This window comes from Micromesistius poutassou (genome assembly GCF_964030765.1).
Source record: "Micromesistius poutassou genome assembly, chromosome: 5".
In the NCBI taxonomy this organism is placed as follows: Eukaryota; Metazoa; Chordata; class Actinopteri; order Gadiformes; family Gadidae; genus Micromesistius; species Micromesistius poutassou.
In genome coordinates this window covers 13,890,919-13,904,616 of record NC_140275.1, presented here as the reverse complement: position 1 = coordinate 13,904,616, position 13,698 = coordinate 13,890,919, and the positions used below count along the sequence as shown (strand labels likewise).

The 13,698-nt window shown below is 43.7% G+C and overlaps 2 protein-coding genes across 3 annotated transcripts in view; one reads left to right on the top strand and one right to left on the bottom strand.

The window, feature by feature from the left end:
* The window catches only part of slc20a2 (solute carrier family 20 member 2), a 36,512-nt gene extending 35,878 nt beyond the window's left edge, over nucleotides 1-634 (bottom strand). For both annotated transcript variants that reach the window (XM_084468457.1, XM_084468458.1), the window contains exon 1: nucleotides 342-634. The gene's annotated coding sequence lies outside the window, so the exon portion shown is untranslated. The remainder of the gene's footprint in view (nucleotides 1-341) is intronic.
* A 2,997-nt stretch (nucleotides 635-3,631) lies between these two features.
* mthfd2l (methylenetetrahydrofolate dehydrogenase (NADP+ dependent) 2 like) lies at nucleotides 3,632-13,488 on the top strand (the record flags this gene model as incomplete). Its single annotated transcript, XM_084468027.1, has 8 exons — nucleotides 3,632-3,786; nucleotides 4,811-4,995; nucleotides 5,458-5,580; nucleotides 6,718-6,870; nucleotides 8,871-8,978; nucleotides 11,870-11,962; nucleotides 12,708-12,833; nucleotides 13,373-13,488. The coding sequence occupies 8 exons, from the start codon at nucleotides 3,632-3,634 to the stop codon at nucleotides 13,486-13,488; spliced, it is 1,059 nt and encodes a 352-aa protein (XP_084324153.1).
* Between the last annotated feature and the right edge of the window lie 210 nt (nucleotides 13,489-13,698).

The window sequence follows — 13,698 nt, the reverse complement described above, 5'->3', positions numbered from 1 at the left end:
ATATGGCTCTCGCGGCAACATTGTTGCATGGCCACTTCCAAAAAAGCGTCTCAACATACACAGTGCCCATAATGACGTCTATACGTCATTTATCCAGATGTATTATTTAGTTAGTAGGCGATGCCACGCAATGCATAATATCGCCATAAGCAAGCCCCCGCTATTCAGTATCCATGTGCCAGTTACAATACCTTTTAGTTATGTGTTTTTTAAGGCCTGCTCGCCTAAATGTGTAAGCGCTTCTATACTCACTATTTCCGTAGTATACCTTTGTTTTAACGTGAATTCCGTAGACAGACAAGCAATGATAAGATTAGACTACGGGAATCAACAGTACTTACCAACAAGATAGCACAGCCAGGCAACGTGCTGTTCCTTCCTCCCCACGTTTTTTTTTACCTCCCTTAAGAAGGAGGTTGTTGCCTTCTGCCTGCCTTCTGGGTATAGTGAGTATGTAGAAAATATCAAGATTCCTACACTCCCCGCCCAGAAAGCTCCCCCTCGACTCGATTCTAGCTACTAAACATGTTGTCCTGCTATTTGCTCGCATTCATCATCCGGGCGCTTAGGAATCAGCGAGGCAGGCTTTGAATGAGAACGAGAAGCAAGCGCGTGGGTAAGAAACGAGTGTGGTGGTCAATCATCCCTGGGCGTTATGATGTTGACATGACGATTAGGACACACACACACACACACACACACACACACACACACACACACACACACACACACACACACACACACACACACACACACACACACACACACACACACACACACACACACACACTCCTTAATAAAGCATTTATTCCCAAAAATCCAAGAAGCCCTGTAATGTTAATTTATTCCAGATATTGCGGCAGTGATCACATACTTTAGATAATCTTGTTGGGATTCGGAATTACATATGTCCCTTATTTTGCGATTCAGTTATTATTAACACAGGTTGCTGGAGCTTATGCACTTACTCGTAATGAAACGTAGCCTAATGGCTGTATTAGGACGTTATAGGTAGGCTATATCTTAAAACCGTACCCCTTTCATGATGTTCGACTTGATAATAAGGCAATATCTTTTTAACTGTCTCCCTGTTTGTATATGGCCACATGCGAGGGCAGAACGGTGTTACGTAACGACAGTCAGTCGGTTAAGCGGTGCGTTGAAGAGAGCAGCCCTAGACAGGGGCGGTTATGAGTGAGTGGAAGAGGGGCGCGTACATGTAGACTCAGTGTCGCTGACCGGCGAATGACAGCAATCTCGGATTGGCTGGAAATTCGTCAACTTGTTAGAACATGAACATCTTTGTGTGCTCAAATGCGTACTCTTTGTCTGACTTATAATTGAACACACCAAAAAAGAAAGTCTTTGTTTGTTTGAACCGCGGCTGACCCATCGGCAGATAGACACGCCCCCTTTCGCTAAAGTGCGCAGAATGCAACAGTTTGTAATGTGTGTGGACTGGTTTCGACTAGCTTTAGTTTGTTGTTTGTAAATCTCGTATCTCTTCGTTCTTCATTTTGTTGTTGAAGAATTGTTGAAGCATGTTAGAAGTAGGGAAATTTAGGTCGAGAGATGGCCCAACCATAGACACAAAAAAACACACACACACACACACACACACACACACACACACACACACACACACACACACACACAAACGCACACACAGACAAATTCTCCTCCACAAAGGGACAACTACAACGAGCCATCTTAATAATATTTGACTTATTACATCGTATATCTGGTTTTCAATTGTTTTGCAACACACCCACAAGGGAAGGAAGCAGATAACGAGTTTCGCTGAATCAAAAACTGGCATTGATATAGATCATATAAGAGAACATATGAAGAGTTTTAGTACAGCTTGAATGTGATTTGGAATGGGCTGTATCAGCAGCCTCTCACATCAATTTACAATGCCACTTAGTGTTGCATTGTTGTTGTATTATTGTAGTGATATTTTTGCTTTATAGTGAATGTAGTCTACTGTCCTTGATTATGGTATGACCCCCCCCTGTTGGCAGGGGGAGGGACTTGCCTAATAAAGTTGTCGAGAAATGTGACTTACAAATAAAAATATCAAAGGGATAGCGACATCTCTGTTGAAACATAAGTTATCCAAATTCTTGGTTTCAGAATGGCAAAATGATCCCTCGAATTTGTCACGTGCCTAAATAACTTAATAACAATCTAGAAGCAATGCTTGTCTCTCTTTGATCTTAGTATGGTAACCCAATTTTAATGAAATGAAGATGATAATTTCCCAATAAAATAACTGATCATTTGTGATGGCTACTTAGGTTATAAGAGTCAGAAGCAGCCGGACAGACTATGTAGGCCTATTTATTTTGTTTATTTAATAAATGTATTTTGTTATGTGTTATGTTGGCTTGATATGGTTATGTGTTTATTGTTGGTATCTCTTCAGCAAGGGAATTATTTAGATTGTCATTCACATTCAGTCATCACAACTAGTTGCTTACTAGTTGACTGCACAGTTACATGTAATGATATTCTGATTATTATGGGATGGAATGATGTCAACGAGGCAGCCTCAGCTCTGTGGTGAAGCAGGTTTCCTTATCTGCCTCAGTACATCACATGATGTGTGTGTGTGTGTGTGTGTGTGTGTGTGTGTGTGTGTGTGTGTGTGTGTGTGTGTGTGTGTGTCCCTCACCATGTCAAAGAACTGCTCGTCTTTTATGCTGATGTCATTTCCGACCAGACTGTAGTGTAGAGCAACCTATAAGCTTGCAAACGCACACACACACACACAAACTCTGCATAATTATAATAATAATGTATAGTTTCATAACAGTTACCTTGTCGATTATGCAAAATGTATCTGTTCAACCACCGTAAAAAAAATCTTCTCCAGTGGGACCTAAGGAACTTTGTGCTGAAAGGAAGCTGAATTTGATCAAGTTTCTATCATGTGAATAGATATTCAAACGTATGATGAGACTTGTAAAGTGCCATGGTTTAGTTTAGCTTTTTCCACCCACCTTTGTTGAGTATATTTGTCAAGATTGTGAGATGAGGTTGAGGTTTGGAAAACATATTACCTGTCAAACAGGAGTGCGTTAAAATGTGAAAACCCAGCACTAACAATCATCTTTGAGTCCATTCATTCTCCATCTCGTATTACATACATATACATATGCATACAACATGCTGGACTCTATTTGAACGGCTTTTTGCACATGCAAGGGAAGCTTTAACAACAAAACAATTTTTTTGAGGGAGGATGTATAGGGTGGGGAGTGAGAATTCCCTTCAGATTTTCAGCATGGACTCAGTCCATGACTAAATTCGTAAAACAATCACTCATTTGAGATAGAACCCCTATATTGGTGCGGCTCAGAAATTAAAATAAACTTATTTGGGCAATGTTTTATTTTTAGAAAGGTTGCCCTGCAGTAGGCCTACACATGGGTCAGATGATGGTTTATTGTTATGATCAACAAATAGATATATTAAAATATATATAAAATGTAGGCTTATAGTAGCCTAAATAATGCTTTAGTGTTTCAATAGGAGCCACTCTCTTGTGTGTGGCCCAAACACACACGCGCACACACACGCACGCCGCGTGCATACTCACTGGCACAGCGACGCTATATACTGTACGATGCACACAAACATGGCGGCCTCTGTTTCACCGCTACGCTCCTCCTTCAGGATTTGTAACGGTTTCGTGTTACACCATCACTGCTGCCGAGGCAAACTACGGGTTCACAGAAAATACGAAAATCAGAGAAGGCATTTACACCAAACCGTTACAAGGTAGGATATAATAAATGATTCCCGATAGATTTTTCGCTTGACGAGATGCGATTTTGTGCCGGTGTACGAGCCAGCGTCACGTGTTAGAAGGGATGGAAGTGACAGATTAGGCTGAGAGAGGATACTGATTTCTAGCGTTATCCCGGGCAACCGCGTCGCAATGTCCGGTCTCTTACTTCCTATACGGCAGGTAACGAAGAAAAAAAAGAACATGACAATAATGTTAATATAAGAAGAAGAAGAACAACAACAACAACATAACACGGAGAATAATTATGAAGTTTTAACAACTAGTTTGATAAAGCCATATCTGAAATATGCATCGGATATCCCCTCTATTAAAAGTACATCCCCCTCGCCACTGATGCAACTGATAGTCCCGCCCTCTCTCTTCCAAATAACGCTCATTTGGAGCATCCCGTTCCAGGATGCCGTGTTGAGATGAAAAGCCTGGGAACCAGGTTAGTGACAGATAGTTGCACCACATCCCCGAGCAGGCGCAGGTTCAGCAGAAAGATAAGCTTCGCTTCTCAGCCCGATCACACATTTGACAGTTGTGTCAACAAAGCTCTTCACATTGCGTAACCAACTGCAGGTTCAATGTACTATACATACACGTTGTCGAGGCTGTGGAAAAATCATATATGTGAAGACCATATACAGCATTTGCTGAGGACAGCGTGTGAATCTGTCAAGGTGAAGGGGTGGAGGATGACAGGCATGTCCTCGATGTGTAGCCTAACGTCACGGACACCGCTGTGTGTTAGGTTTTTGCTTTAAACGTTACACGTGTGTTAATTGGTCATTGTTTCAATTGTCTGTTCATACCAAACACATAAACAATAATTACATTAAGTACTAAACGTGAAATAAACATGTTCACATTTTAACCCAAATTACAAAAATGTGTTTATTCAAATGTGTATTTTGATAATGGTTTGTTTAGTAACAATCCTGTGTGTGTGTGTGTGTGTGTGTGTGTGTGTGTGTGTGTGTGTGTGTGTGTGTGTGTTTCTCCATGCAGACATGCGGCTGTGGTGATTTCAGGGACGGAGATGGCTCGCCAACTTCACAGGGAGATCCAGCGCGACGTGGAGGAGCTGGTCACCCAGGGCAACATGAGGCCCCACCTGGGGGTCATCCTGGTGGGGGATGACCCTGCCAGTCGAACCTATGTGAAGAACAAGACCCGGGCCGCCAGTATACTGGGTCAGTGTTAAACGCAACAACTGCACCTATTATTCCCCTAGTGGCCATCTTGGTTTTAATCGCTCGCTGTTTAGGAGGACCTGAATGTGAAATATATATATATATATATATATAAAATAATAATATATATATATATATAACATCCACACTCAGTTCCCCCCACCCAGCTGGCCTTTAGAACCATTTCGCACAAGATTTCGCACAAAGATTAAAAAAAAACAGTTTCAGCCGTTTCAAAACCTCACACATGAACGAACACATACACAAAAACACAAACTCAGCTCCCACGGTGACATGCTTGACCGTGTGTGTTTGTGTGTGTGTGAGCGCGCACACACATACACACCTACCTCCTCGGTGTGTGTATGCGTGTGTCTGCGTATGTATGTGTGGGCTTGTGTGCGCGTCCGTCCGTGTGTGTGTGTGTGTGTGTGTGTGTGTGTGTGTGTGTGTGTACTGCAGGTATCTCCAGTGACACGGTGGTGCGGCCGGGCAACGTGTCGCAGAAGGAGCTGCTGGGCCTCATCGACCAGATGAACCGCGACTGGAGGGTGAGCGGGCTGCTGGTGCAGCTGCCCCTCCCAGGTAAACACACCCGCCCACCGCCTCACCTGCTGGGTCACATGACAGGACAGACACACAATGACATCACATTCATCTGACCTTCCTATAGCTGTTCTGCCATGAATAGTAAATGGTAAATGGACTGCGTTTATATACAGCGCTTTTATCCAAAGCGCTTCACAATATTGCCTGACGTTCACCCATTCATGCACACATTCGCACACCGACGGCGGAGTCGGCAATGCAAGGCAGACAGCCAGCTCGTCTGGAGCAGTTAGGGTGAGGCACCTTGCTCAGGGACACACCTCCAGACTCAGCTAGGACTAGCCGGGGATCAAACTAGCAACCTTGCGGTTACCAGCCAACCCGCTCTACCTCCTGAGCTACTGCTGTCAGGGGCGGGGAGCCTTTTAGTTGGCGATTAAACAATCAACATTTCTTTAAGTTGTGCCTGGATGAGTCAAAGACGAGTAAACAAAGTTATCGTTTAAGCTTTTTAGGTTGCAAGCAAAGTTAAAAAGGTACGGCAATGCAGAGAGTTGGACATAAGCAGTCTGAGAGCAGACAGTCAAATCTGGGTGAACGTGACGTTACTATTTATAGTAAGGATCAAAGATTAGTGACAACACAACACACACTACAATGTAGTCACTCTTTCTCCAGCCAATTTCAAGTAGTTCATAGAAACAACGAATAAATGGTGTAGTTTCAGAATGGAGGCAGTGGGAGAGGGAGAGGGAAAGGTAGCCTTCCGGAGATGCCCTCTAGTGGTAGTGTTTGTTGTGGCAACCAGAGGGGGCAGTTGGGAGAAGCACGGTGGGGCTGTCGGTGGTGGTGGTGGTGGTGGTTGTGGTGAAGGTGTGTCAGATAGAACCCAGGCTTTCTGGTTCTTCCCCTCAATAAGTGAGTAGCTCTGTGCCCATTCCCCACTGGACTTCTAGATACAACAGATTATGGGAGGTGGGAGTGCACTACTTTTTGGAGCACAGTAAACATCCGTGATCCTGATTTAGCTGACATGGGGTGGCTGGGTGACTGTGTGGAGTGTGTTCACCACATGACCACATACAGCATCTACCACAGACAAATATCGGATTCAGCACTAACCTTTTGTCTCCTGCCCCCCCTCCTCCCCCCCCTCACTTCCTTTGGCTGTAGCCCACATAAACGAGCGGGCGGTGTGCAACGCCATCGCCCCAGAGAAGGATGTGGACGGCTTCCACATCGTCAACATCGGCAAGCTGTGCCTGGACCAGCGGTCCATGATCCCCGCCACCCCGGCAGCCGTCTGGGAGATCATCAAAAGGGCAGGTAAACGCTCACACATGGCCGAATGGGTTATTTTCATGCATGCAATACACATGCATGCAACAATTGACGTTGTGATTGATCACATCGTAAACAACATTTTCTTCCTTATTTTTTTATCATGAATAAGTGGTCATATTTGTGTGCCAACATTGCCCATGGCTACCTTTGCTTCATTCTAGCTATGTGCAAGAGTATGATTGCACATGTAGTTTACGTACAAGTGTTTTGGTCCGAAATATAGCTAGTCCTTTTCCTTCGTTGATGCACTTTACCCTCTGGAAATATGGAGATCAAATTCCCGTTATGTTGGCTCACACGTGCAAGATGACAATTTCTCATCATCCTGTAATATTCACAAGATTTGGTAAATCGGTTCTGAGTTTTCTGACTCCCTAAACTTGGAGACACTGACTCTACTGCTCAGTAATGGACACCATGTCCTGTCCTACCATTGCTCTTCCACTAGATGGGGCTCAACCATAAACCTTTCAGCACTCACTAGCTCTGCTCTAGATGAAGTAAACCCTTACAGGAGGACGCCTGTGCGTGAATTCTTTTAACGTGGGGAGACTGGTGCACTGACAGCCACGACACGATCCTTGACAGAGGCAGGCCTATAACCAACGGCATGGACTCCATGACGGCTGGAGATCCCTCGCATCTCTGCTGCAGCCTTCTTCCACCTTTGCAGCCGTTGTAGTGATCCACTCAGACACCATCCTCCGCCTGCTTTGCTGTTGAGGTCTTTTCTTGAGTCGCGCTTTGTCTGGCATCTCCCCCTCGACCTTACCGCCAAGGGTGACCCTACCAGGAGCTCAGCTCCAGACGGCATTGCTCTTGGGATCTTAGGTACACACAAGCCTCTCCACCACGACAAGGTGGCGACTCTCTGGAGAGGGGATGAAGTAGGGCTTTAGTGAAGGAGTCCCACATGCCACTCTTTTATTTAATTCAAACTGTATTGTCAAGTCTTACATTCATGTAGAATCATGTTGCTCATCGTTCACTCAATTGTAGCAATTCCAAAAACGCTTTCACAATTAATATTTACGAGTGTTGGAGAAATCCACCCCATCAAGAGAGCATAAATTCTCTTCATCCAGCCGACAGTGAAGAGAGTAATTAGGAGGGGCGAGACATTGTGGTGCCGCACTTTGCTGCAGGTCATAGTCTAAAAACCCTAATTTGACATGCCTCGAATTAAGACATAACTCAGTCCATGCTCTTTGTGACTAAGACGGCAGTACCCATCCACCTTCATTCTGCTACTGAATGACATTCAACCCCCTGTCAATCAAGGTCTTCTTTTTGAAAAACAGAAACAAATATCGGTAACACTATAAGAGTACTTAATTAACCATAATCAACATTATTATATAGCATTAGCATAGGGGTTAGGGTTAACCTAGACCCTATTATATAATGTTTAAATGAATACCTTAGTTAACATGAACTCCATTAGTAAACATGAACCCCGTTAGTAAATGATTACTATACCCTTAGGAAATTGTTAATTAACTGTTGTTTATTGCTTAATTAATGTCTTAACTATTTTCAATGAATACCTAATTAACGTACCCTTATTTTCAAAGTGCAAGGTATCCACACACATCGTGGGTTTATACTATGCGTGTACAGGAAGCCTAACCCTATCTTGGAAGCAAACATCAACACTCCTTTCCCCTGATGTCCCTTCGTCGGGACATCGACGAGTACACTAAAGAGCAATTTCACTTCACGGAAATAATGGCAACTGCGTAAGGAGCAGAGTGGAACGTTCACAAACTGTTTCACCGCAATTGGCGAAAAACATAGGATTTTACACCATCTTATTTCAGTGATAAAATCACAGTTTTCAAAAGTTTTCACATTACTCCAATAACTTATATTCTAATGACACATTACAACATTACATTAAAAGCATTACAAATGCCTTTATTGTGTTATTGTGCTTCATTTTTCACATCATAATGTTTGACGACACTTTTTGCCCGCAACAGGTATAGAAACGGCGGGAAAGAATGTTGTCGTTGCCGGGCGTTCCAAAAATGTCGGCATGCCCATCGCCATGTTGCTGCACACCGACCGAAACCATGAACGTCCAGGAGGTAGGAGTGTATCTGTATGTATATGTTGCGGACATGAGTGTGTGTTGGTGTGTATGTGTGTTGCATCCTGACACAGGTATATGGTTCCAGTTAAGATGAAGGAAATCCAGTCATTTGCTCTGAATGGATGTTCCGGTTACCACACCAGGGGTGTGTGTGTGTGTGTGTGTGCTTTGATGTTGCCCCATCACGGCGACAATCACCTGAACCAGGATGTTAAATGGTCCTCATTTATATAGCGCTTTTATCCAAAGCGATTTACAGTGTTGACTGACATTCACCCATTCATGCACACATTCACACACCGACGGCGGAGTCAACCACGCAGGGCGACAGCCAGCTCATCAGGAGCAATTAGGGTGAGGCGTCTTTCTCAGGGACTCCACGACACTCAGCTAGGAGGAGCCGGGGATCTAACCAGCAACCTTGCGGTTACCAGCCAACCTGCTCTACCTCCTGAGCTAATGAGTGACACTAAAATAAATGATACGATATGTCTCTTTGGCGGACGAAGGCCAATGTTTGCCCTTCTAGATTGGGTTATGGATGGTGAGAAATAGGAAGTGCGTAGGAAGAGTTATAATCCCTAACCACCACCACCACCACCATCCTAGATGGCAGCACGCCTAGTTGTAGGAAGAGGGAGCGGTTTAGGAAAGGTGTTTCAGGAATTTCCCTTGGAGGGAGTAGAAAGGTGTGTGTGTATGTGTGTGTGTACGTGTTTGTGTGTTGTGTGTGTTCTATGTGTGTGTGTGTGTGTGTGTGTGTGTGTGTGTGTGTGTGTGTGTGTGTGTGTGTGGAGGGTTTGTTTGCAATCAGATGCAAGTCAACCAGAATCAATGAACAAGCAGCTGACCTTTGCCAAATTTCACGCCTCCTTAGTTCAGGGGCGTGCTAGGACTCACACCGGATCTCATTCTCTTCCCCGCTTTCTTCTTCTTTATCGCACCAAGGATTATGCAAGAAAGTGTAGTGAGTATCACCATTGTGGGGAATATGGCAGTGTTTCCTCGTCAGAGCTGTCCCCCAGCATCCGTTGAGTGGGAAGGAAGAGGATAACATGAAACGTCCCAGCGTTCCTGAACCAAACCCTTCAACAGAAAGTGATGAAACAATGTTTCATCATTTTTTGAGATTTTCCTTTGACCGTTTAACCCCTTATCTAAACAAGCTTGATTATGGCTATAATGTTGAAAATGGTTATATTTAGGTGAGCATCTGTTAGTATTTCATGGATGCATGTTTGTATGCATTTATCAAAAATTCCAATACAAAGGTAAATAGTAAAAAGTTTTTAATTAGTTGATAAGTATCCCTTAATGAGGAGAAAAGGGGCACATGTTTCTCAAATGAATGCAATACACTTATGTACAACCTATATTTCTGTTAATTAATGCAATTTATCAATTATGCTGCTGCGAGAATACCATGTCTGAATATGCCCATTAAATAACATTAAGGGCCATGCATTTTCTATAGTTGATTATATAGTAAAATATAATCAAAACAGAAACCTTTGCGCATCAGTTGTGACCACAGTTATCATTGCAAAGGTAGTAGAATGTAGAATGTAGACTGTAGAATGTGGTATAAAACAAATTCCACAGCAAGTGTGCACTAGCTCCCATCCACATTGGAAGGTACTTAAATAAATTGTCTTGTTTCCACAGGACAGAATCCTCATGCCTGTGTTAATGGGCTAGTTCTGTCAGCGTGTTTAGACTGCTTGAACGTTTGAACAATAATGAATGTGTTTATGAAGCACGGAGCCTCAGTGCAAACCAAATGGACAGCTCTAAACCTGAACCTGCTAAAGGTGTCTGAGCATGATATAGACTAAGATTATTCCATCTTTGATCCAAATTCACTTCACTGCGTACCAAATGGCAATTTGAGTATCTGGAAACCATCACCCTGCCCTTTCCGTTGTGACAAGTTGGAGTGGTTCTTCCTCTATTCAGACCTGGGTCAACAGAAACCAGACAAGTGACAACATGCCGGACAGGTAGCAGGGCCTTCGATGTTGATGGAGATAGGGGTTACCCCGGAAATCTGACTCACTTAAACATTAGGATGCCGTCACCGCCCACATCCTCTGGCGCCCCCAGATCAACGGGAACTACAGGAAGGCCTTATAGGGGCCTATGACCTTTAATGTCTCTCTCTCTCTCTCTCTCTCTCTCTCTCTCTCTCTCTCTCTCTCTCACTCTCACTCTCCCTCTCAGACAGACACACACACACACACACACACACACACACACACACACACACACACACACACACACACACACACACACACACACAGGTATACTCATGGCTTTAGGAATGTGGGATGTGGAGAGGTCATATGCTGAGACTTGCTCTCCTTGCACACAGCCCTCTTCTTCTCCTTCCTTTTCTTCTTCTTCTTCTCCTTCTTCTTCTTCTTCTTCTTCTTCTTCTTCTTCTTCTTCTTCTTCTTCTTCTTCATCCCTTCTTCTCCTTCTTCTTCCTCTTATTCTTTTTCTTCATCCCATCATGGCTTGCTCTTCCTGGTGCCAGTGGTGTGGTGGTGACGTATTGTCTCTTGGTCTCCGTAACAGTCGAGTCAATTCAATGTCTTTGTTGAGTATGAGAGCAGTACAAGGAAATGTGGAGAATTCGGAAATGTGGAGAACTTATGCACAAAATTGTAATCTAAATACAAGAAGAAGCAATCAAATAAACAAAGGAAATTCAAGCTGAAGTAAAACAGGTACTAGTGCCAACTAACTAGTGCACTGGGCAGGTAGTCGCCATGATGGTATCATTCAAATAACAGTAGGGTGTTGCGTATGTTATTCATTTCTTTGTAATTTCAGTCATCCACATCAGAGTAACCATGCCCCCCCCCCCCACACACACACACACAGGTGACGCCACGGTTACCATTGCCCACAGGTGTACGCCCAGGGAGCGGCTGAAGGAACTGACTGGCTTGGCCGACATCGTCATAGCAGCCGCGGGTAATTCACTCTGAGGACGCTGAGCAACCAAACAGGCACAAACCGGCACAAACCTGCCAACCAAAGCGTTGGAAGTGTTGGAAGCGTGGAGGCGCCGCTGACGTGTGCGTTCGCCTCAGGCTTGTTTAAAAAAAACAAATCGATGTCAAATGTAAAAAGGCAAAATACACATTTGTAATTGAACAGATATTTCACAGTAAATTAAATGTAATAATAACTACTGATAAAATAGAACTATGTGTGTTTAGGTGGTATTTAGGCACTATATTAAGATTTAATCCCAGTTGAATCCTGGTCTTTCCAGTTCCACTCCGGGATTCCATGGCTGTTTGACATCACTTCACCTCACATGTTTCTAATTTTTGTGTGTGTGTGTGTGTGTGTGTGTGTGTATTTAGGATGAGGATAAGATGTTGATTGAATGGATAGGGTGCAGCTTTGGGTTGTAGGTGGATGTCAGTAAATTCATCCATTGCTATTAAATCAAAGTGAAGTCTGAATTTTGTTCAGACTTGCTTTCTTTCTGGGATAATTCCTAGTTTAGTATTTGCACTTCATGTGCTCAAATGTACTATGTTATTTGGCAATATCTATGATGTTTTTAGTCACTCGTTCCTTGCCTGGATTATTTTGAAGAACTCATTGAAAGATCAATTCGATTTTTTGCTCTTCTTACAAAATGTTGTTCCCAAATAAGATTAAAAAGACCCCCTCCCTTCCCGTACCCCATGGTTCCTCCCGCTAGGCATCCCTGGCCTCATCACGGCAGATATGGTCAAAGACGGCGCCACGGTCATCGATGTCGGCATAAACCGCGTCCGAGACCCGAAGACGGGCAAGATGAGACTCATTGGCGACGTGGACTTTGAGGGTAAATGATCATAGAATCCTTCGATGCACTGACCAAAATCCATAGTATCACTAGAATCACCAGAATTATTCCAATCATTAGAATCGCTAGAAACGCACCAATCACAGACATCAATATAATGATTCAACTCATTAGAACCCCTTGAATGACTAGAAAAACCAGCATCACCAGAGACAATAGAATCAAGTCTCCTTTTAGACTTGATTCCAGAATCACTAGAGAGAAATTAACATGTTGAAATGTTTCATCATCACCATTTCTATCGAGTTTTAACACCGGGGCTGTCTGAAAACTGCTCACCAAGAGTCATTTTAGGTCCCACTCATCTATGGCGGCTGAGTCGTTCCACCCCCACCAGTGTGTTGGGAATACACGATAAGCACGTAGCCACCATGTCATTTTACTAGATAACTATTACTTTTCCCTGTAACTGCTCTCTGGATCCTGAAATTCCAGCACAACATGTTGTCAGCTGTGCACAGGGAACAGACCCTTTGGCTCGCTCGGCCACTAATCACTCTGTGTTTCCGTGGCGATAGCTGTGAAGGAGAAGGCGGCGTTCATCACCCCGGTGCCGGGAGGAGTGGGGCCCATGACGGTTGCCATGCTGATGAAGAACACTGTGATGGCGGCACGCAACGCACTCACACATTGATGCACATGCACGCCAACACACACACACACCCACACACACACACACACACACACACACACATAGATATGTACAGACATAGTAGATGTATTCATACATACAGTAGATAGCTACATATACAGATATATGCATAGACTGGTAGATAAATATACACATGTATACATACATAGATAAATGCATGAATAGCTACGAAGATGCATATGAATAAACAGT